At 47.4% G+C, this 23,374-nt stretch overlaps 1 protein-coding gene across 1 annotated transcript in view; it reads right to left on the reverse strand.

The window, feature by feature from the left end:
• Positions 1-205: 205 nt before the first annotated feature.
• The window catches only part of Trpm8 (transient receptor potential cation channel subfamily M member 8), a 70,648-nt gene continuing 47,479 nt past the window's right edge, over positions 206-23,374 (reverse strand). Inside the window, exons 21-24 of the mRNA XM_027956199.2 lie at positions 16,226-16,416; positions 8,757-8,856; positions 7,775-7,808; positions 206-256 (exon numbers count right to left, since the gene is read on the reverse strand). Of these exons, the coding sequence (XP_027812000.2) occupies positions 206-256; positions 7,775-7,808; positions 8,757-8,856; positions 16,226-16,416 (376 nt within the window). The remainder of the gene's footprint in view (positions 257-7,774; positions 7,809-8,756; positions 8,857-16,225; positions 16,417-23,374) is intronic.

Genomic DNA, 23,374 nt, shown 5'->3' on the forward strand with positions numbered 1-23,374 from the left:
CATCTCTGTAGCCCTAAGTTATTTGGTTTTCGGTTTTTGCACAATGCTTTATTTTCAAATATGATAACATAACATAAAGCAAGTGAAATTATTATCATGATTTTAAAATCGTCTTAAAGTATAAATTTTCAGACCAAAGAAAAAACCCATTAGAACAACTCACCTTGACATAATTAGATTTTTCTCCACACACGTTCATGCCATTTTATTTGATTTTATTAGCAATCTCTTTCAGAAGACCCTTGAGATCATTAAGCTTGAAAAGGGAAAAAAAAAATATGTTCTTAAGATGAATTTTCCAACATTCAATTTTAAATGATTGCTCTATGGCTTTTCCATAAAACAGAGATACACTGAAAGCAAATTCCAGACATCTAGGTTAGGGAAGAATGAGAGTAGCACATGAAATTTCAAACCCTGTTTATTGCTTACTTTCTGAGATCATAGCACTAGAAATTTATAAATTTTAGTAAACCAATTGATATTATCTTTACTCAAATGCCAATCACTAGTGGTTCCTTCACAGAAAAAAAACAGATTGCAAGGATACAAAGGAGTGAGATGTAAAAATAAGAATGTTATATGTAATATTATACTAAAATATCATCAGATACTAGTAGTTTTGCTTTGTGAAAGTATAATACTGATAAAATTATATGAGATGATACTAATAAATCAAAATTTTTGTCAATGAAGTCTCCTCCCCAAACACACCCACAAATAGTTTAAACATTAAAACATGATTTAAATAAAAAGTGTAATAAAATTATTACTTATGCACATATGTTTCACAACTCTATTACACAAAATGTATGAAGTCATTTTAAATTACATGTCACATTGGTATTTTGATTAAAGTTCATGGTCATAATGTTATTTCTTTTTTAAATATTTATTTTTTAGTTTTAGGTGGACACAATATCTTTACTTTATTCTTATGTGGTATTGAGGATCGAACCCAGCACCCCGTGCATGCCAGGCGAGCGTGCTACCGCTTGAGCCACATCCCCAGCCCCTCATAATGTTATTTCTATACATCTGGCTTAGTAACTTGGTATACCATTCACTTAAAGAATCTCTCTTTAAGCTGGACTTATTTTCAGTAATAACCTCTTCTTTTAACTTAGAAAAAGAAGAAGAAGAAACAGAAACCATAAGGACTAATGGATACCTGACAAAAAATAAAAATAAAATAGGGCACAGTAAGATCTCTATTTACATACTTAAGGTCAGTTGTAAGTAACTTTGTTTCTGATATAATGAGATGGAGAAATTTTTTCATCCTATGGGAGATTTTTTTTAATAGTTAATTGACTTTAATAAGCTGTTTAAAGTAGAGCAGAAGACTTCAAGACCAAAATAAATGAAATGAGGAACAGAAAAACAGTTTTAAAAGAATCAGCAAAACAAAGAGATTTTGGTGTGTGTTTTTTTAAAAAAATTGATAAGCTTTCAGACTAAGAAAAAACTCATTTCCTATTGTGGTGGCATCTTGAATTCACACCTTCCATTTGTCTTCAAATGGGGCTTCCTCAACCCAGACCCCATGCTGGAAAGAATAGTCAGCTCCCATCCCCAGAGCAATGGTCAGCAAAGACCCACAGAGCCTCTGCCGGCACACACAAGTCCCCCATGTCAGGAGCTCCCTGGTGACAGGTCAGACAGCTGTGCGATCGGCTGTCCCTGCAAGGCGCTGTCTGTGAACACTCCCCCAGCGTCTCACCGTTTCCTTTAGTGCAGGTTCCTAACAGTTCTGGTCTTGAGCCTCAGTTTAGCTTGGGGCTCTCAAGACACATACAATCTTCCAAGGCTGAATCAAGAAGCAACATAAGGCCTGAGCAAACCAATGTCAGACAAGGAGGCTGAATCGGTATCAAAAACCTTCTACCGATGGGGCTGGGGCTGGGGCTCAGCGGTAGTGCGCTTGCCTGGCATGGGTGAGGCACTGGGTTCGATTCTCAGCACCACATATAAATAAATGAAATAAAGAGCTATCAACAACTAGAAAAAAATTAAAAATTTAAAAAAAAAAAAACTTCTAAGGAAGAAAAGCCCAGGAACAAATTGATTCATGAGTGAATCCCACCAGATATTCATACCAGCCCTTCTTAAACTCTTCCAAAAAAAAAAATAGAAGAGATGAGTTTGAAGCAGGCATCACCCTGGCACCAAAGCCAGACAAAGACAACAGAAGAAAAAAAACCTACAGATTCATATCCCTGGTGATAAAGACACAACAATCCTCAATAAAATACTAGCAAACTAAATTCAAGAGCACATGGAAAGGATCATACACCCAGTGATATTTATGTCTGGGATATAAGGATGATTCAACATATGAAAATTAATCAATGTGATGAACCACATTAACAGAAGGAAGGACAAAAACCACATAATCAAGCTCAATAGATGCAGAAACAGTAGATAACAAATTTTTTTACATTCTTTCATGATAAAAATTCAACAAAATAGGCATAGAAGGAATTTACTGTGACACAATAAAAGGGATGCATATCTATATCTATTATCTATGTATCTACATAGAAACATACATTTCTCCAAAGACTGATGGAGAGACATACCATACCATGTTAAGTGGGGGAAAACAAAAGCTTTTCCTCTAAAATCTGAAGGAAGACAAGGATGTCCACTCTCATCACTGCTATTCAAAATAATATTAGAAGTACTAGCCAGAGCAATCAGGCAAGAAAAAGAAATAAAAGTCATCCAAATCTATTTACAGGTGATATTATATGTAGACAACCCTAAGACTCTACCAAAAAAAGGCTGGAAATATTTAACAAATTCAATAAAATTTCAGGATACAAAATCACCATACAAAAACCAGTAGCATTTCTATACACCAAGAATTAACTGTCCAAAAGGGATATTAGGAAAATAATATCATTTACATAGTAACCAAAAGGATAAAACAACTAGGAGTTGACTTTGGTAACCAAAGTTAAGTTAGTGCACCAAATATTAAAATAACTGATGAAGAAAATTTAAAAGATACAAACAAATGGAAAAGCAACCCATGCTCATGGATTGGAAAAATAAATAGTGTTAAAATGTCCCTACTGTTCAAAGTACAGTTGCAAAGCAATCCATATCAAAAGCCCAAAAGCATTTTTTAACAGAAATGGAGGAAAAGCCTGAAACTTGTATGGAACCACAAAATACCCTAGGTAGCCAAGGCAATTCTGCCCAAGAACAAAGCCAGAGGCAACATTCTTTCTAATTCCAGCATACATTACAAAGCTAAAATAATCAACACAGTATGGGACTGACATAAAAACAGACAGATAAACCCGTGAGGCAGAATAGAGAACCTAGAAAAACACCCATGTACTTGTAGCCGAAGGATCTTTGAAAAGAAGACCAAGAAGGCAAAGAGGAGTCTCTTCATCAAATGATGTTGGGGAAACTGGGTATCTACAAGCAAAAGAATGAAACTGGGGTTTAAAAAAACAACTAAAAATGAATCAAAGAGTTAAATGAAGCATAAGACTTGAAATTGTAAAGCTCCAGGGAGAAAGCGTGGGGAAATCTCCACATCTTTTTTCTGGGCAGTGAGTTTTTGGGATACAGACCCAAAAGCACAGAACAAAAGGAAAAACAGACACGTGCATTACAGACAAGAGCTTCTTCACAGCACAAGAAAGTCAGCAAGAGGAAGGGCAGCATCCAGGAAGAGGACATGTGCAAACCATGTGTCCATTAGTGGTAGCACCCGAAATCTGTAAGGAAATCCATGCACAAATGCAAATAAACCCCATGCAACTAGACACGTCTTCAAACAAGCAATCTGAATGGCTGACAGGTATGTGAAAAGGTGCTCAGCATCCAAATCCCCAGGGAAAGGCAAATCAAAACCACACGAGATGCCTCCTCACACCTGCAGGGTGGCTATCGTCACAAAGACAGACATTGGTGAGAATGTGGAGACGAGGAACCCCTTGTGCACTGTTGATGGGAACAGAAATTGTATCACTATTTGGAGAACAGCATGGAAGTTCTTCAAAACATTAAAGACAGAACTACGTAGGATCCAGCAATCCCAGTTCTGGGTAAGTTTCCGAAAATTTGAAATCAGGGTTATGAAGAGATGTCTGCATTACCAGGTCCATTACAGCATTATCTCAGCAATAGCCAAAATCATGAAACAACCTGACAATTAGCAGATCAAAGCATAAAGAAAGTGTGCTGGATGTGCACAATGCAGAAGTCTTCAGCCTTTAAGGAAGGAGGGAAATGCCGCCATCTGCAATAGCAGAGCATGGAGCCAGGGAGCACTGCACCTGGTGAAATGAGCAAGACACAGAAAGATAAAACCTACATGATCTCACTCTCATGAGGAACCTAAAATAATCAAACTCATAGAAGCAGAGAGTTGAAGGGAGGTGGCCAGGGCCTGGGGTCAGGGAAATGGGGCGATGTTGGTCCAACAGCATGAAGTTTAGTTATGCAAGATGCAGAAGTGCTACAGATCTGCTGGACAGCATGTGGGCACTAGTTACCAACACTCTATGGTGTATGTGAAATTGCCGAGAGGCAGGCCTTACGTTAAGTCTCTCCATACACACACACACATAGTAATCATGAAAGAGCTGGATGGCGGTGATCATTTCACAAGGCACACATGCATCAAGCAGCCAGCCATCTGCCGTAAATAGACACAATTTCTAGGTCAGTGACATCTCCATCAAACCGTTTTAAAAGAAAGCTAATTTAAAAGAAAAAAAGACTCCAAAACCTTGCTCAAGAAATAAAACATCAAAAGCTGATCCTGAAACTATGCCAGTGGAAAGGAGGGGACTTCTGCTGTTCAGGGTGGGGGGGCAGGGGAGGAAGTAAGAAAGGGGGTCAGGGCAACACGGGAGGAGGGGGAGAGGCAGCGAGGCAGCTCGGGCTCTGCGCTGTGCAGCTGAGGCTTCCTGGGATCAGCCTCCATTCTGCCCAGACCTATGAGATGCCTGGTATAGAGAACCTAGAAACAAACCCATCTGCTTTAGCTGAAGGGGGGAACCAGAGAAGGGCTGAGCTCCATCCAGGTGGATGCAGGGGGGGACACGTCTTCAAGGTCTACAGAGATCCTTGGCTCAGGTGTTTATGGGGACAGCTTTCACTTCTCCGTGACTCCCCAGGTCACCACCACCATGACCCCACTGCTCAGACCCACCGCCCCCCGTGACCTCACAGGTTAGGGGTCAAGTTCCACAAACAACCTGAGGGTCTGGACAGCTTGTCCAGTATCCCCAACACTCTCAACTCTCCTGACCCCAGGGCACTGGGTTTCTCAGAAGACCCGGGCCATGTTCCTTTCTGGCACCCTCTGTGCATGTCCCAGAGGAGGGTCTGGATGAGGTGTGGCGTGGGGCAGCTTCATCACAATCCTAAATTGGCTTTCCACCCAAAAAAATCCATAAGTAAAGACAAAACGACTAACTAACACAGACAGTGTCTCTACGAACACCAGGGCCTGGACAAGTGCCTAGCACCTTGACAGCCCCACCAGATTGCCCAAGCCCTTCCCATGCAGCCTCGCTGTAACTCAGTGCCGGGGGAAGGAGCACCCCAGGCACGTTCCTCTTGGTGTTAAATCTCCTCAGAGCCTTCTTTTGCATGGAAGTAAAATTCAACTTTCCACAGAAGCAAGTGGATTTCCATATGCAATCATCCCAGTCTCTCCACATCCTTCCACCCCACTCTCCTGGCCACTGCTGTCCTTCCTTAGCTCTTAGAACAATCCTCACTTCTGTCCTAGATCTTCAGAGTTGCCCAACCCTGCTTCCTTCCCAGGCAAGCTGTTGAATGCCTGCCTGAATCTGCAAGCATTGATATTACCATTTATTCCTACATGAGTCAACTTGAAAATGATCCCCCTTTACCCAAACCGTTTAATAAAGGATTAATTCATAAAATTCAGGGGCCAGGTTTGCTTTGAGACTCAGCCCAATGCCTGGTAGATAGCAAGTACTCAGCAAAACATTCTGTGCCGTGTGGTGCACATGCAGATACAGCAGATGACACACTTAAATATAAATGTGTGATGTGGAAAAATTCAGGTATTATAGAAGGTTCTATAAATGTCTAATGTAAATACCCAACCTTAGAATCCAATCTCCTATTCTGTCTTTCATGTGTTTTCTTGATAGTCTTCTCTACTCCTTCAAAACATGCAGAGCTTTGCTCTCCTCTCTCCTCCGACTATAATCATGGGGCACATCCTGGCATGATCACCAGTGTACAGGTGCTCAGCTCTAATGACTTGGGGTCTTCCCAGACCCTGAGGAAAACCAACGTGGCTACAACAAGACATGCTACTGTGTGATAGAAAGTCTCCAGAGATGGCCACCACCAGCCCACTCTCCTGTATGTACAGGCCACTCCCACACCAAGGGGACACAGCTGTTCCTCCCTCACCTGACTCTGGTGACCCATGGCTGCTGGGACACTGTACTGGAAGGGACACCCTGACAGTGCAGGCCTGGCCTCTGAAGCACGGGAGGCTTGCTTTCTCACTCTTAGAAGCCAGGCTGGCAGGTCCCTCCCATAAGCAGGGGGCTGCTCCAGGACCCCATGCTGTGGCATACCCAGCCACATGGAGACCTTAGCAAATGGGACACCATGTGGTGGGTACCAGCTTCTGGCCTGGCCATCGGCTGACCCAGCCCAGTAAACCCAGCTGGGACCCAGGAAGCAGAACTGCCCAGCTGAGCCCTTCTCGAGTTCCTGACCACAGCACCATGAGGAAAATGCTTGTCTGAAGCCACACCACGATAGGCTAATCAGGTGTTGTGCGGCAGTGGACAACCAGATGGTGACCAATGCGTTCAGCTGTCAGCACCACCACCTCACCGCCTGAGTAGTTACTCCAACACAGAGACCGTTCCAGGGAGGGACGGAAGAGCTCGAGAGGCAGGAAGACCCAGCACCAGGCTCAGACCACCACGCGGGTCTTCGAGGTGCCCCAAGGGGGCCAACAGGAGAGGCCCATGAACAGCCCTGAGGTTTAAAGGGTGGGAAGCTACACAGATCAGTCAACAAGGATCACGAACAGAGAGTTCTCCAGATGAGCTGGGCCACGGCGCTTCTTCATCCTCCATTCCACAAACACTACTGAGCCCCTATGTGAACAGGTTACCGGGTGCTGGGGGTCCTGCCAAACCAGATGGGGTATCGTCAGCTCTCAAACGGCCCGACACCGTGCGAGTACATAGATGTCACCATCCAAGATGCCATTTTCAAAGCACCAGGGTAAAATACCCAAAATCTCCCCCTCAGAGCCTGGCAGGGATCCTGCACTTAGGACTCGACTCCAGCTCCTGCTGAGGCTCAGCCTGGCCGGCTGCCGCCCGTGTGTCCCCACGTGTGCCCACGGGCTGGCAGGTCCCTCCCAGTCAGGTAGGTAAGGAGGCAGACTGGGGGCAAAGCTCCTTCCAGATGCTCCTGGGGCTTCCCTGGAGTGGCCTACATCTCCTCCACATCAGAGAGAGAAAGATAAAGACGCACGCCATCTTGGAGTTCCTGAAAGCAGCACTCAGAAGTTCTCTCCATGGGGTCCGGGAGCATGAGCGGCCATTCCCCAGCCGCAGCCCCCAGCTCTACCCAGTGAGTGGAGACAGCTGAGCATGAAATAGTTGCATCTGATTTTTTTAAAAAATAATTAACTTCTTTTGTTTTCTGACCACTGCCTCTAGTTGAAAATCCCAAGATATTAAAGATTAAAAAAAAAAAAGCCCAGCTCCCCAAACTACAAATAGAGCCGTACCTTTGTATCCAGCTGTTTAAACCGATGCCTCATCCTAGAAGTGAGGAAATGAGAAAAGGAGAGGAGTGAGAGAGAGAAAGGCTCCTCGGCCCCGTGTGAGTCTTTCCAAGGACAGGGACCGGAGCTTCTTCATTTTCAGCTCCATTAAGGGTCCACTGCATTTACCTTTTTAAATTCCTTCCTAATACCCAAACGAGTCAGAATTCCTTTCTCACCCCAATCAGAAGGACAGCAAATAAATGCTGCTTCTGCTGTTGTCTGTCCCCAGTTCCACACCCAAGATCTCAGAGTCCAGCACCTCTGGGCGCCTACCTTGCTGTTCAGAAGAGCGAGCTGCCCTTGCCTCCTGAGAGCTGTGTTCAACCTGATTAAGGGACTAGTTGTGCTTGTATTTATTCACACTTTGTTAGAGCAAATTTGAGGCATGTTCTCAACTCTTGGGAAGAGTGGCAGCTGTCAGGGAAGACAGCTGACCTTCATAAGCAGAGCATGCTTCTGTGGACGCACACACTCTGTGCACACCTACAGTCTGAGCTGGGGCTTATCTAGGAGATGTGTAGTGACTGTGTGTGTGGATCTCAGGGACATCAATTCAAAAATGATGTCAAGACTTTTCAGGGACAGCTTGTATCAGATCAACCAAACGTTTCCATTTTGTAATCTCTGTACTTCTGCATCTCAGAGATAAACAGGTGAGTTGTCCCTGCAAGATAATGCCAATTGCCCGAGTTCTTCCTGGAAGCAATTTCTGCAGGCCTGGCTCTTGGTACCTGGTTCCATGCTCCAAATACCTCTTCCTCCCCCAGGGCCCTGAAGGACTATCAGGATAGCCAGGCAGGGGGTGGATAATATTTTATGGGTGCTATTGCTTCTCAGTAAAGCTTTTCTGAGCCTTACAGAGCATGCACATAAGCTGCCTGCATCCCTCCAGCTTACGTATACAAAAGGGGCCTTGCAGAGCGGAAATGAGTGACAGACATACTCCTCCGAGGTGTCGCTGGCCTTTGTGTTGATCTTGACCAGATAATTCTCCTTCATGACACCCTCCCAGGCCAAAGTCTCATTGTCCTCATTTCTGAAACCTTGAATAATAAGAAGAGAAAAACGTTTGAATTGTTTCATTTTCCTCTTGCTTCCTAAATCAACACCTGCTAAGCATTTGGGGAGGCTCTGGAACCAGGAGGATTAGACTCGTCCTGCACCAGCCGACTGGTGACTGCTACTTACTAGCCGCGGCAGCAGAGCAATAGGGATGATGTCTCGGTAACACTGAGGAATTGGCGCTGCCTGCATGAAGTGAGAATGCCATCTATAGTCTAAGTAGGAATCTGCTCAGACACTGTCTCTTGTGTTTTGTGACTCAGCAAAATCATCCCACTGATGAATTTGGTTCTCCTCTTCCATTTTGATGACATTACAACACTCAACCACTCAGTTGAATAATTAATAGTGTTCACTAATTCTCAACCTAAAAACAGGGTGGGAGCTTTGAGGGAGAGGAACATAAGCCCATGGCACTGTTCCTGTCCTCCAAAGCATGCAGTCCGGGAGTGGACCTCAAAGAAACCCCTTACCTCTGGCCTTTCCCTGTAAGCCAGGGCATGCTGCCAAACTGGCCTGGAGCAAGTCCCCATAAGATTCTTAGTTCAACTTGTTGAAGCGCCTGAGCCCTTCAGATGTCAGGCAAACGTCATCATGCCACCCAGGTTTTAGGTACTATGCCACAATGGACATCAAAGCTCCTCGTAAACTCATGGATTCAGGAAGCACAGGTTTGTGCAGGTGGCCACTTGGATTTATGTAGTTTTTACTTTTAACTTACCACTTAAAGGTATTAATTCTTATATTAGAGTTTAGGGATTATAATATCTTTCTGGATTGAAATAGAATTAATTAGGGCCAAAGACAGGATCACTATGCAAGTGGCTGGACTCAAGCAAATCCTCCACAGCAAATTCATTTCTAGATGCTGATTACTCACTTTACAAAGTCATTCTTACCCAATTTTTCTTCAATTGTATTTTTCCTAGCAAAGTAGTTGGCAATGTCATTTCTTCAAACTAAAGTCTATGCAGGAGCCCAACAGAAATACTTAAAAATCAACCCAGAAAGGTTCAAGGCTCCTGACCACGGGTGGGCAGAGAACAGGAATGACAAATGACCAACCTCTTTAAGAAATGCTAGCTGGCCTGAGGACATAGCATTTTCTCTGATCCCACTGCAAAATTAGGAGGGTCTAAAATATTGACTACGTGCTGTGTTGGCAAGGATGTGGAGAAGCAGGCCACCCACAGGATGGAAAAGTCTACACTACTACAGCCTTTGGGGTGATGGGATGAGAAGCTGGAGGTGGGACAGGCAATGCACAAGCTTGAAAGTATGCATAGTCTTTATCTGGAAATTTCTTTTCTAGAAATGATTTCTAAAACTGGTTCTATAAATCATTATTTCTAGAGTTACTCTAGAAAAAAACATTAATGATGTGCAAAGAAAATTAATGATGTGCTGGGAAATTATTGCATAAAATCCTTTATCATAATATCATATGCTAATAAGAGTCAAAACAACCTATATGTTTAACAACCAGGGATTGGTTAAATTAATTATATAGCCACAGTTCACAATTATTATATATTTTAAATTTATGGATATTGAAAACGCTTACCATGTAATGTTAGTAAATAAACAAATTCAATTAGAGTGCATATGCATAGAATAACTCTATAATTACATATCCACATGAGAGTAATAGAATAAATGCCAGAATGCTGAAAATATTGATCTCTGAATGGGGGATTACATGTGCCCTTGATCTGTACTTGTGATTTTCTGTATTTTCCAAATGTTCTGTAATGAATATGGATTGCTATCTGAATCACAAAAAATATATATTTTATAGAAATGCGATTACTGAGTAGCATACTTTTTAATTACTTTAAAGTGTTCCCAAACCTGAAAGTTTGGATTCAGCCTTCCTGAAAGTTATTGGACAAATCTTGCACTTTCCTCCAAAGAAGGGCCATTTCAAAATTAAACCATGACTTCCCCATCATCTGGAGGCAAATGCAAAGTACGTTGAGGAAGAGAGTTGCCAACAGGAGGCTCTGGCAACGGCAGAATGCTGTGGTTTCTGGAATCTCCGAGAAGCAAATGAGCAGGCAGGACCAGGTGGCCTGGGCGTCTCTAGCAGCACACTGGCTCTCCATCCTTGCTGGCCGTTGTGGTGGAGAGGACCCTGGCCTGCTCTGGACTCCCCTTCCCTCTATCTCTTTGCTCCCTCCTGAGAACAAGAACTGCTGGAAGAAGCAGAATGCCCGCGGCTCACAAAGGTGCTCCGCTTACTGTGCGGTCGGTCACACTCCCCTGGGGCTCATCACAGGACGGGCCACGTCAACATCGGCCGTTTCTGGCCCATCTGTTTGCTTCCTTGAGCTGAAGCTCTGTCCCACTTGGGGCCAGTTGGGGGACGGGACTCCGCGCTGCGCTCACGTGGCGCTTAAGCGCTGGACACGCGTGGGGAAGGTGGTGCTCTCATCTTGCTCTCTCAACCTGGCCCCAACCGGGGGGCTGCTGGGTCTCCTGACACACTGATTTTCCTGGTTCCCCGGATCCTGGGCTGAGTGCCGAGGACCTCTGGAGAATGGACCTTAATCCCCTAGAGCCCTTCTGCCCACCTCGGCCCCCTGAATCCCGGTGCTGGGGGGCCATTCACTGCCTCTCGGGGCCGTTCGTCTCATTTCCGGACAGCACGAGACGCAGACACTGCTTTCTCTTCACACTGAGTCACAGTCACCCTCACTGCGACCTGTATCCACTGCTTGGTTTTTTATTTGAATTCACTGAGGAAAACAAATAAAAGAGACTTAATAAGCCTCCCTACGGCATGTGTTGGTTCCCCCAGTCCTCTCCCAGGTCCTGCAGATGCTCGTCTATGAAATGGTTTCGAGACAGAGCCACATCAGCCCAGGGAACGTCATTACGTGCCCCAGAGACTTGGATATGGTCTTAGTGCCCTGAGATTCCACACCAGGACTTCCAATGCCCACCCTCAGCTAAGACTCTTCATTCTTTTATTGGGAAGTGACTCACTTTGCTTTCTGAGGCAGAATTATGGGAAGAGAGAGCAATTTCTCCAAACTGTCAACACACCTTCCTACAGAAAGGCAACTTCCTGTGGGTCACAGTAAATGACATCCCCAAAGATACAGTTGGTGCCTTGATAATGCTGCTATAAAAGGTGACCATGACGTTATGGAGTGTGATTGGTACACTGACATTCTGGAAGCCTGTCTGTAGGGGGTCAGAGCTCTGGGGATAGCCTGAAATATGTTAAACCAATGTTTAAGGCCATATTTATGTAAATCTGGCCTCTTTTTCTACGTAAAAAAAAAACTATAAAAAATTATGGTTCTTGGCAAGTTCAATTTTTCTTAGTTGTCATCAATTGTCATGTTTAGGTTAGTAAAATTCACATTTTTACTTTCTGCTCAATATGGAACATGAACCCCAGGGAGGGCAGCTAGCGACCATTTTGCCTAACACCAAGGAAGGGACAGGACCCGACACATCCAGCAGCCACTGGAGACGCACACCTAGCAGCAGGAACAAGTCAGCAATGGGAGAAACTCTAGCTCACCCGGCAAAAAGCCAAGAAGAGGACAGAACACGCTGACCATGTTCCTCCAGTGGCTTAGACTGGATTCTCCCTTAGATTTCCACCGTCCAGACTGCCCTCAGCTGAGATGGGAAATACCGTCAGGTCACATGCATGCGCAAATGTGTGGCAACAAATCCCACCATTATGTATAACCATTTTGCACCAATAAAAAATACAGAAAGAATTGTCCTCAACGCCCGTTTTTTTCCATTATAATGAAGACCATTCCCCCCCACCAGTACTCCCAGGGGAGGAAAGATCTTAGGATCTGCCCCTGCCCTCCTCAGGGGCTACTCTTCCCAGGTCACAAGACCGAGCATCGGGAACTCAGAGGCAGAATGTCCCCTGGTGATCGTGACAGCCCCGGAGCAGGCCTGCAGGTCCTCTGCTCACGTCACCTGAAGAGAGCAGGCCCAGTGACCACCAGGTTTTGGAAGGCACGCTCCGTGACCCTGTCACCATCTCTAGCTGTGTCTCTTGCCTACATTTTTTCCTCTGGGATTCAGGAAGATGCACTGGGGCACCAGGGCCTGGGGCACAGGGAGGGGCAGCGGGATCCAGAACTTGGCTGGGGGACACGCATAGACCTTATGTTAGCCTCCACAGCCCTCCACTTCCTCTGACCTCTGACCTGCCTCTGACCACTCCTCACTGCAGCCCCATCCCAGCCCCGCCTCTTCCTGTCCACTCCAATCCCTCCTCTGAGTCTCGGCCTGTCTATTCCTTCCTCTAGAAGGTCTTCCCTGCAGTGCAGGGCTTAAGGGTCCTTACGGGCTATCCCACCCCCACATTCACTCTTCAAAAGGAGCAATTCCCACGCTTTTCAACTAAGGCTTTTTAGTTTTCGTTTCCAACCCCTAGTCTATGGGCCCTGGGTGAGGGCACAGAAAGTCTCTCTCTCACTTTCACTGTGTCCACAGCGCCAGCTACTGGATGAACTGATGCCCCTGGGCCCCCTTCCCCCCTGTGCCACAGGCTCCCCACAGTACTCTGCCCCATCTCTGGTTTGGCTCCCATGAGACCTCGGCCAGGAGCCCAGCCCCACGGGCCACTTTCATGGCTGTGCCCCCAGAACCAAAGTCGGTCCGTGTGCAGGACCAGGTGCCTCCTGCTGCAGCTCTGCTCTTAGGGTACCCAATTCCTGTTTGCTGATGGGGTGTGCCCCCCATGCTGAGCTTTTCTTGCCTACCCACAATTCCCATCCATCCTCGTTCTTCGTCTATCTTTAAATTCGGATCCTCAGTAAACGTTGGTTGGGTTTCATAAAAACTCTCCCAAAGAGAATGGTGGGAAGAGAAGTCGGTAGGCTCTTGCTTTCGGAAAGTACGTGAACCCAGCGATTTCCATTTCTAACTTGAATTCTCCCTCTTTGACATTTTATGAGAACATTTCCACCAGCCCTTGGGTAAGCGATGGTGGGAGTCAGGACAGGCTGCCCCAGTACAGCACCTTGCATATTAGGCATTTCAAGCTGGAGGGATTTAGGGAGCAGCGGCTGTGGGACCTTCTCTCTGACTCTCCCTCACCCTTCTCCCCCGAAGCAGGTCATAAACCAAGACAGGACCCTCTGACTCACTTCTGAAGCAGGCCTAAGGGCCCAGGTGAGATGGGCCCTCCTCATGGGGAGGAGAGAGGCATCCCAGCCTCTGAGGTTGAGGGCCCAGAGAGGAGGCTGAGCCATGGGCCCTGCCACATCCCCCAGTTCATTCCCTTTAGATGAGACCCCTGGCCCTAGCCTGTTCCCTAACACCCTCCACTCTTCATCAACCCTACTATAAAAATAAATCTCCAGTTTGTCTCTCCCGACCTTCACTTCCTCCGGAGGCTCCTGGGCCACATGAAATCCATATGGAATAAAGGCCCGGGCTTTTCTGTGGCTGGACAGTGTTTTCTCCCAGGAGCCTCAGCCACTACCTAAGACGGGGAGAGGGAAAGGTACCCTTCCTCCTCCACGGCCACTAGACTGACCGGATAAGTCATAACTTCATGCAGGTCAAGGAGCTCCTTTCTTTCCCCAGTTGCTAAAGGCCATATTCTGGATTCGAGTCGGTGCATTTCCACGGCATCCGCGGCGCCCGCAGGTCCTGCCCAGGGAGGCCTTTCCCATGATGGAAATAAAATCGGATCCTCAATCTACTCATGGGGACAGTGGACTTCAGAGGTGGGGCACAGGGCAGCGAGCTGAGAATTCCTTTCACAGGCTGGGCGTGTGAGGACCCAGGAGGGACAGCGGGGCCCCATGCTGGGTGCTCAAGCCCAGGTGCCTGTGGCACTGCGCCTTCCTGCAGGCTGGCTCCCAGGTGGCACCGTCGGGAGGTGGAGGGACAGCTGAGCAGAGAGATGGAGGAAGGTCCTCAGGTCCTGAGGACGCACTTGAGGGGGTGTGCACCCCAGTCCCAGGCGCTGTTTCCTGGTTCACCATGTAAGTGGTCCTCTCCACCACACGGTCCCTGCAGAGCCACCCAGGGCCCTGGACAGAGGCCCAAAGCCGTGGGGCTGCCCCATCTTGACTAGACCCACCACCACCGGGATGAATAAAGCTTTTGGGGTTCAGCCTCAGACATTCAGAGTGACAGGAAGCCAGTGAGGAGGGGCGGCCACTGCCTGGTCACACCTGAAGGTGAGGGACAGCCCTCGGATGTGGCCTACAGGGGAGTCTGGAGGGGTCCGGGGGAGCGGGCAATTCTGGTGGGTGTTCAGAAAACCAGAGTGATGTGGACAGACAGTGGGCTGCGAAGACAGAGCTTCACATGGGAGGGGGGCTGTCCTGGGACAGACTAGAGGCCACCCTTGTTACACCACAGCAAGGACTCTGCGTGTTTGTCTTCCCCTGGGACTTTGAGGGGGGCCACGCCTGGAAGGGATGAACTGGCTCAGCCGGGGAAGATGCACTCAGGCTGGAGCACGGACATTCTGGCTGCTTTCAGCCAGACTTACAGCCAGAATCAGGAACAAAAAGGAACAGAAAGACTTGGAAATTTTGCAAGGCGGCCAGGCAAGAATAGAAAAAGGCTCTCCAGGTACAGCCAACGAGGGCTCGGCTGCTGAAGAGACCAGTGCCAAAGAAGCCAGCGCCCGGTGCCCCCATGTCCAGCCAGCAAGACCCTCAGAGCTAGGCAGCACTGTTGGGAGGTGGGGATACCTCTGATAGGTGGGGCCTAGGTCACTGGGAACTCGCCCTTCAAGGGGATGACCCACCCGTCTCTGAATCACTCCTGCTTCCTGGCTCCTGATGTAAGGCATTTGTTCCACCATGTGCTCCTTGACGTTGCCCACCCAGTGCTCCCGCCAGGCCCAAAGTAATGGAGCCACCCAATCTTGGAATGGAACCTCCAGAACTGTGAGCTACATAAACCTTTCTTCTTCATAAGTTAATTGCCTCAGGTAGTTCATTACAGTGATGGAAAGCTGACAAAGATAAGCAACCCAAAAAGTCATGCACCCTACTAAAGCCAGGGCTATGAATTTCGTGTACCAATGAAATGCAAAACCAAAGTCACAGTTTGATACTATCCCATGAACTCTGCTAGTTCAATATCCTATTTAGTCAGTTCAATTGTTTTACCTATTTAATTAACATACTATTTATGTTATGATTATGTCTGTCCAAAAGTTATTCCCCCCAAATAAGGCTACCCAGCAGATCCATAATGCCTTCCCAATCTTCCCATGCCTCATCTTTAGAGGTGTGCTAATTTGAGTGGGGAACTGAGAATCCCTCCTGTTGTGATGTGGACCCCACGTTCCCCGCTGGGTCCCTCCCTGAACCCAAGCCCTGAGGCTGAGCCACTCACAGCAGGCGGAGGATCCCGCGCTCCTCTCCTTGCAGCAGCACTTGAAGCACTTCTTCACCACCATGTAGAAGTAGGCAAAGACGACGAAGGGGAAGGGGATGTTGAGGCGGCTGCAGTACTCCTGCACCAGGAAGTACCTCTGGAACTTCCAGACCTGGTCATTGTTCTCCTGGACGGTGCCCACCGTGTAGCTGGCCGGAGGGGGAAAGGCAAGTCTTAGCGTCGGCACGTGTCCACCATCCCGAACCCCGTAACAGTGACATTAAACAACTCCCACCACTGCCAAAGCCCAGACGGGACACAGTCCACGCTGACACGAGGACCAGGTGACCTGCCACCAGGCCACCTTCAGTCCACGCTGGCCCCCAGAGTGTCTAGCTGTTGCTTTGTTCTTTGCTAATCACAAAAACATGTTCAATGAACTTTGAAATCACTTTAACTTCAAGATCTTTCAAGGATTCTCTTTTTCCACTTGTTTGCTATTGTGTTAGCTAAAGAGGCCCAGAATGTCGACCCCTTAGGAATAATTTGCCCCCCTTAAACATGCCTGATGCAAGCAGTCTGGAGAAAGGGTTTGAAGCATTTATCAAGACTGTTAAAAATGACCTTCCCTTTGACCCAGGGACTTCACTTCTGGGAATTTAACCTAAGAAGGAGATACCAAGGAAAAAAACATGACAATGGCTATACACACACAGGGGTATTGGCCACGGCACTGCAGGTGACCGCTGTCCTCGTCCCTGACCAGCAGAAATGAACCACCTGGTGTAAGAAAGTATATTGTGAGATAAGCTTATCAATAAGATTCTTCAAGCAGCTTTGAAGATTGTGTTTATAGAGCTGTTTGCACAATTCATGTAAGGGACAATGACTAGCCTTGAACTTGTTCTTACCACCTCATCTATGAAAATCACACACAGGGAGAAAGGGGCCTGTCCCCAGCCAGGGGCATCTCCAGCACTACCTCTGGTGTCCTTTCTCCTCTTTTCTGCTTTCCAAGTGTCTTACACTCAGTGTGAGATCTTTAAGGGTAAGGAGTTTGTGTTTACTGAACACCTACTATGTGAAAGCTCCTATGCCTGGCCTATAAAATGGTCACTTGACTGATCTTCACACCAACCTTATGTGGTAGATTTTTTTAGGTGGAAGACAGACAGTTCCGTGCTCTGTCATAGCACAGCACACTGAATCCAAGAGTCAGCCTTGCACTTCTTCCGAATGTAGGTCAGGCTGCTGGGAAGCTAATACCAAGCTGCGCTACCCGCCTTCTCTGGTTCTGATGCCCACAAAGGACACCGTGTACGGCTGCTGCTGCTGCTGCAGTAAGACAGATCCATGGCACCTCCCAAGTTAATGACATCCAGCCTGAGAACTTTCCAGAAATCACAGTTTCAGACTTTGTGCCAAACAACTGGCCCAAGTTATTGTCCCTAAAAACATCTTAAAATTTGACCTATCTCATCCAGAATGGATTATACTGACTGCCCAAACACCAACGCACACGAAAAAGGTCTGCATCTGCTTCGATGGGTCAGATGCTGTCTGCAGAGGTTTTATCTGAAAGAAATTCACGAGTCCGGCTGAAGGGAGGCACGTTTTCTGCAGCTTCCAGTAGGGCCCTGGCCTCTCTGGCAGGTGGGCCTCCCTCCCTTTCTTAGGGCTCAGAATAGAGCTGCTACCAGGAAGGGCCACACAGGAAGAGACGGCGCTGTGGCTTACCTGGTCACTGGGGGTCAGTTAAAACATCGGGCACCTTCTAGAGCTGCAGGAGGAGGGGTTGGCAAACCGTAACCAGGGTCCAGTCCAGCCCCTCACCTGTTTGTTTGTTTTTTTTTTTACCATCCTTGAGTTAAGAATGGCCAAGAGGAGTAGAGGGACCAAATGGGTGCAGGTTCACTGGGCACTGCTTCTTTGGGTGCTTGGAACAAAGCAGAGACCCCAGCTGCCCAGACAGAGCAGGTCTGCACCCCTGACCCAGGGCCTGAAAAACATGGCTTTGCATTTGTTCCATTCTCCTTTTGGAAGAGCTCTGCCTCACATGTCATTGGGTCATTTCCTCCTTGGGAGAAACCTCCAAGGACGTCTTGTAACAGCAGCACTCAGAGGAACGTGTAAATCCCAGAACCAGCACCCTTTCCCACATAAATGGTAACAACCTGCTTCGGCTTCCCACTGGGTAAGGCTGAGCTAGCAGAGGCCTGGATGTCAATCCCAAGAGCGTCTCTGCTCAAACCCCACGGGCCCTAGTTGGCCTTGCGGAAGCTGGCCTAGACACTGAGGTCCACCTTCCCGGTATGAAGGCAGCTTCCACAGCCCCCAGTCAGTTCCAGCTGGAACCACACAGAACAGGGTCCCCCTGGGGTGGCTGATAGTTGGGCACTGCTTTGCTCAAGTAATTTATATATTGTTTAGCCGTTACTGTCATACCTGTAGAGGACAAAGGGTACTCACAGAGAAGGGCTTTCTGGTGCCAGCACGCGCACACCACACCCCAGGGCCACACACGTGTAAGAGTGGCCTAGGGACCAGCCACGCCCGACGGATGGTTCCTGTCTCCCCGCCAACCGCTGACCCCAGCCTGCCATTTTCCCTTCAATGCCACATGTCCCATGGCGCCTGTGACCTTGAGCGTCCTGCCCGTGGTAACCCTTCTGTTGGCTGGAGGTGAGCAGAGATGACCAAAGTCAACTGCTGAGACCAGCTGAGCAGGGCAGGAAAAGGAAGCGAAAACCCCACAGAAGGCCAAATTCTTAGAAATCCACTGAGCCTGGAAATGTCCCTAACAGACAACAGACACGTAGAATTCAGAGAGCCTTGTGCATAACGAAACCCAGAAGTATGTTAAAAGAATAATATGCCGTGACCACAGGGTGGAAAGATGGCTAAATATTCAGAACAGTTCTATGATTTATCATTTGTATAATACATCATAACACTAGACCAAAAGGAAAATATGATTCCAATGTTGCTAGAAAGTCTTCTGGCCATGCCCAACACCCTTTTCTGATTAGGAAAGAGAGAAGGAGAAAGGAGCTTAATAAATAGGGAATAAGAAGAAACTTCCAGAATGTGATAAAAAGAAAAGAAACAAGAGACAGTTCAGGAAGAAGACTTGTTCTAAAAGAAATAAGCAGAGCGTTAATAGCCTTCCTACACATCAGAAAGTAGCCACTGGAAAAAACATAATAGCAATTCTGTTCAGAACCATAAAGGGGCTGGAAATAAATCAACAAAACTCTGCCAGACCCACGAGAAACCCAGGTGACTTTACTGAGGACTGTATATAGTTGAATACACAGAGATCAACTATTCTCTCTAGAGAGTAAGGCCGACTTCTCCTAAATGATTCTAAAAAGTCAGCATCCTCACAGTAAAATGCACAAGATTTTTTTTTTCCTTTTGGAAGGAAAAAGAAAAGATTTGCAAGATGGGCTTTGAGCTTCTCCACACAATTAAATACACAAGAACAGCCAGGAAAGCTTGGAATAGGAATAATGAGAACTTGTACAACAGATGTTAAAATGATTAAAAAAATTAACATTTCAGTAATGAAAGCCATTTGGTAGTAAAACCAGAATAGAAAGACTGATTACACCAGAATGCAAAGTCTGTGCAAAATTCACAGAGAAAGAGTAGATGCTGATCCCATGGCAGGACCTCAGGATAACCCGAAGCACAAGAAGTGGGTCAGCTGGACGTGGCTTAGTGGACACCCCTCCCAGCTCCCAGCTGATCCCAACCTTCCTGGGCAGCCCAGCCACCATTTCTATCCAGTACTGCCCCACGCCTGGGGGCCACCTATGCGCCCTCCAGCTGTGTGGGGGGCAGTTGACACATCCGGTTCCCTCTCATTCCCATTAACAGTGTGTTTCAAAATAACCAAAGAGAGGAACTTGTTTTACCAACATCAAGAAACTGGATATGCTAATTATCCTGAGTGATCACTACACACCATGTACACGTAGTGAAACATCACACTGTGCCCACAAACATGCACAATTATCACGTGGGGATTGGGAAAAAAGAATACGCCATCTTTTCTGAAACTTAAAGGCAACTGAGCAACAGTCAGGGAAAATGGTGAAGATGTCCTAGTTTCACTATTTTTGAAATGAAGTGACTTTATATTAGGGATAGGCAAGGGTGTGGGTGGATGTGAAGTGGGTTGGGTAAGATCCGAGAGGATGTGGCTGATAAGAGGAAATAAGTGTGATTATCCCAAGATGAGAGGGGAGGGGCCGGCAGGAAGCCAGCAGCCCCAGCAGGGAGTGGCACCAACAATGTCAACTCACTGGATTTTAAGTGATAATTCAACTTAGTCCATAGTGTTGCTATCACAACCAAGATGGCGCCACGCACCTGTGTGGAGGCCCAGGAAATCTCCTTCACCTGCAGGAAATGCCCGGGTCTTTGAAAGAAACTTCTGCATCCACTGCCCACCTCTCCACCTCCTCCCAGCCTCACTCATCGTCCCTGCTTCTCCAGCCCCGACGGCTCTCTGGGCTCCGGGTACCAGGACCTCTGAGCACGGCTCCTCCACTTGGTCACTGCTGACACCAGCTCTGCTGCCAATATTCCCTCTCACGTCACGACTCCCTCCCCTGTAAACAGCTTTTCCATGATGATCAGATTATGTCATAACGTATCATAACGATATCTATGATATCATATTATATAATATCATGTCATAAGGTCTCATGTTGTTGAAGTAGCAGCAAGCCTTTAGTCTACACGGGGGATTATTTTCTTCCTCCTACTTTTCTGCATGTTGATAATAAGCATATATTGTTCCTAAGATTTGTAAGTAATCATTCTCGGAAATAAGTCTAGACCTCATGGTTGATGGGTCCTGGCCAGAGCCGCAGTGGGTGAGTTCCCCTTCAGGACACAGTGCTTCAAGGGCCACTCCAAGTTCACTTCGCGCCTCTGATAAGCCACACAGGGCCTGGGACAGAGCATTTTAACGTAAAATAATCACAGATGTTTGCAACCATTTCCTTTGCCACTGAATACCGTCCCGAGAGCCCTGCAGCCTGCCTGGGTGACTCAAAGGTATGTGTACAGTGCCTTCATAAGGTGGCCTTTGGGCACGGTAGAGTTTTTAAAGGAGGTCACAGTCAGGGACAGCTCATACAGTAAGCCCTGAGCAACATTAAAAGTGACCCGAAACAGCGCTCTGAGGACTTGGCCCAGGGACCACAATGGCCCCTCCAGCTGCTCTCAAGCCAGGGAGTAACATAGGAAAAGGCCCTGGGTTAAGCCAGGCTAATCCGGACTCCCAGGAACGGGGTCCCCGGCTCTCACTCTGAAGCACCAAAGGGGCAAGAACCGCTAGGGCACAGCTGGGGCCTCACAGAAGGAGACGAGTCCAGCCAGACCCCTGGGGTTGGCCCAGATGTGAGCTGCAGATTTACCTCCTTACCCACCCGTGTCAGTTTGGGCTCACGTCCCTCTGAACTCCAAATCCTACCATCCATGATCATGATGTAGATAATGGATTACAAACACGGCAAGGCCCTGGTAAACGGCTTTTGTGAACAATTTGCAACACAGATGCTGAGACCAACTGAGCTGGTGCAACTCACGGGTCACAGCCTCGTGTTTAATTTCTGCAGATATATTCACTTCCGGTTTTTGCTGCACCTCTCCAGGATAAGCTCAATGGAATCTGTTGTCACTGTAGAGCACCAAGCCCCACTCCACCGCCCTCTTCCTCAGGTTTGAGACCCACTCTTCTTCCCTTGCTTGTGATACATCGCTACCTGTCACCTGCCACGTCTCTGCCGGCTGGGACGGTGGGCCCCTTTGACGTGTAGACATCATTTGGACACGGTGACACTGTCTGGCTTGCTGAGGGAGAAGCTTCTGTGTTCCTGAGTCCCTCCCTAGTCACGAGTGGGAGGGAAAGGGTGGCACATTCCCTCTGGGAGAACTTGGGACACCAGTGGCCACATGGCCTCTGTGGCCCAGGCACGTGCACAGAGCAGATGCTGTACATTTTGTGACGGAGCTCCTGCACTGCTGCTCACCACGAGGCTCCTCAGCAGTGACACACCAGGAAGCAGCCTCGTGACCACTAGCTGATTAGTGAACAGGGCGTGCAAAGGACACTGTCCTCCTCCTTCACCAAACCCACAAGGTCCCAGGGCTGAGATCAAGGCGCAATCTCCACCCTCGGAGCCTCCTGTCCAGAAGAAACGTGCTTCGTGGTCTAAGGACCCTCTCCACAAAGGAAAGAGGACATCAGGGAGGCTGAGCTCATGAAGGGAAAGAAAGGAGAGGACAGAGCCTGCACAAAAGCATCGCGCCGAGCAGGTGGCCCCACTTAGGGAGGAACAGGGGGCCTTCCTGGGGGGCAGACCGGACAGCAGGGGACCTGAAGGTGTGTTCCAGGGTCAAGTCACACAGCCCCCTGGGGGAGTGAGGAGACTGGAATTAAAATAAAATCCTTCGAGGGTTCTAAGCAGAGCAAGGGATGCACTGGACCATGGGAGACCAGAAGGCCACTCCGTGTGATGTCCCCAGAGGCACATGTCCCACGTAGATGTGCCTGCCCCTGACAAACAGAGCAGGTGACCCTCCTGTGTAGTCTGTACCTCTCACAGCCTCAGGCCTCTGTGTAGCAACTGACTGTCCTCGTTCTCTTTCTAAATTAAAAAGCAATATGTGGTTGTAACAAGTGAAATGTATAACTGAAGTTTTAAGATATTAGTGTTAGTGATTAGAAAATAAGAGTACACCCTAAAACTAGTCTGCAATTTGTTTTTTATATTAAAAATGCCATCCTTCAATAAACACAGAACTTACTTTATCTTTTTAAGGATTGCATAATGTTCTATAGTACCGATAAAAGACGCTTTATTCAATCATTCCCCTACCGACAGGTATTAAAAATGACCCAGGAAACACCTTTGTATGCACCTCTGTCAGATTCCCAGGTGTGAGAAGGTTTGATTAAAGGTCTGTGTGTTTTTCCCTTTAGTAGCTATGATCAGATTACTTTCCAAAGACTTGGTGGCTATGTGTGCCCCAGCAGCAATGTCACTTCGCAGCCGTCTGTGACACCACAGGCTCCCTTCAACTTCCGCCCATCCCATAGTGCAAGAGCGGCATCTGTCTTCATCTGAACTTTCCCTCCCAGAGGGTCGA

The sequence above is a fragment of the Marmota flaviventris genome, chromosome 11, assembly GCF_047511675.1.
Source record: "Marmota flaviventris isolate mMarFla1 chromosome 11, mMarFla1.hap1, whole genome shotgun sequence".
Lineage (NCBI taxonomy): Eukaryota > Metazoa > Chordata > Mammalia > Rodentia > Sciuridae > Marmota > Marmota flaviventris.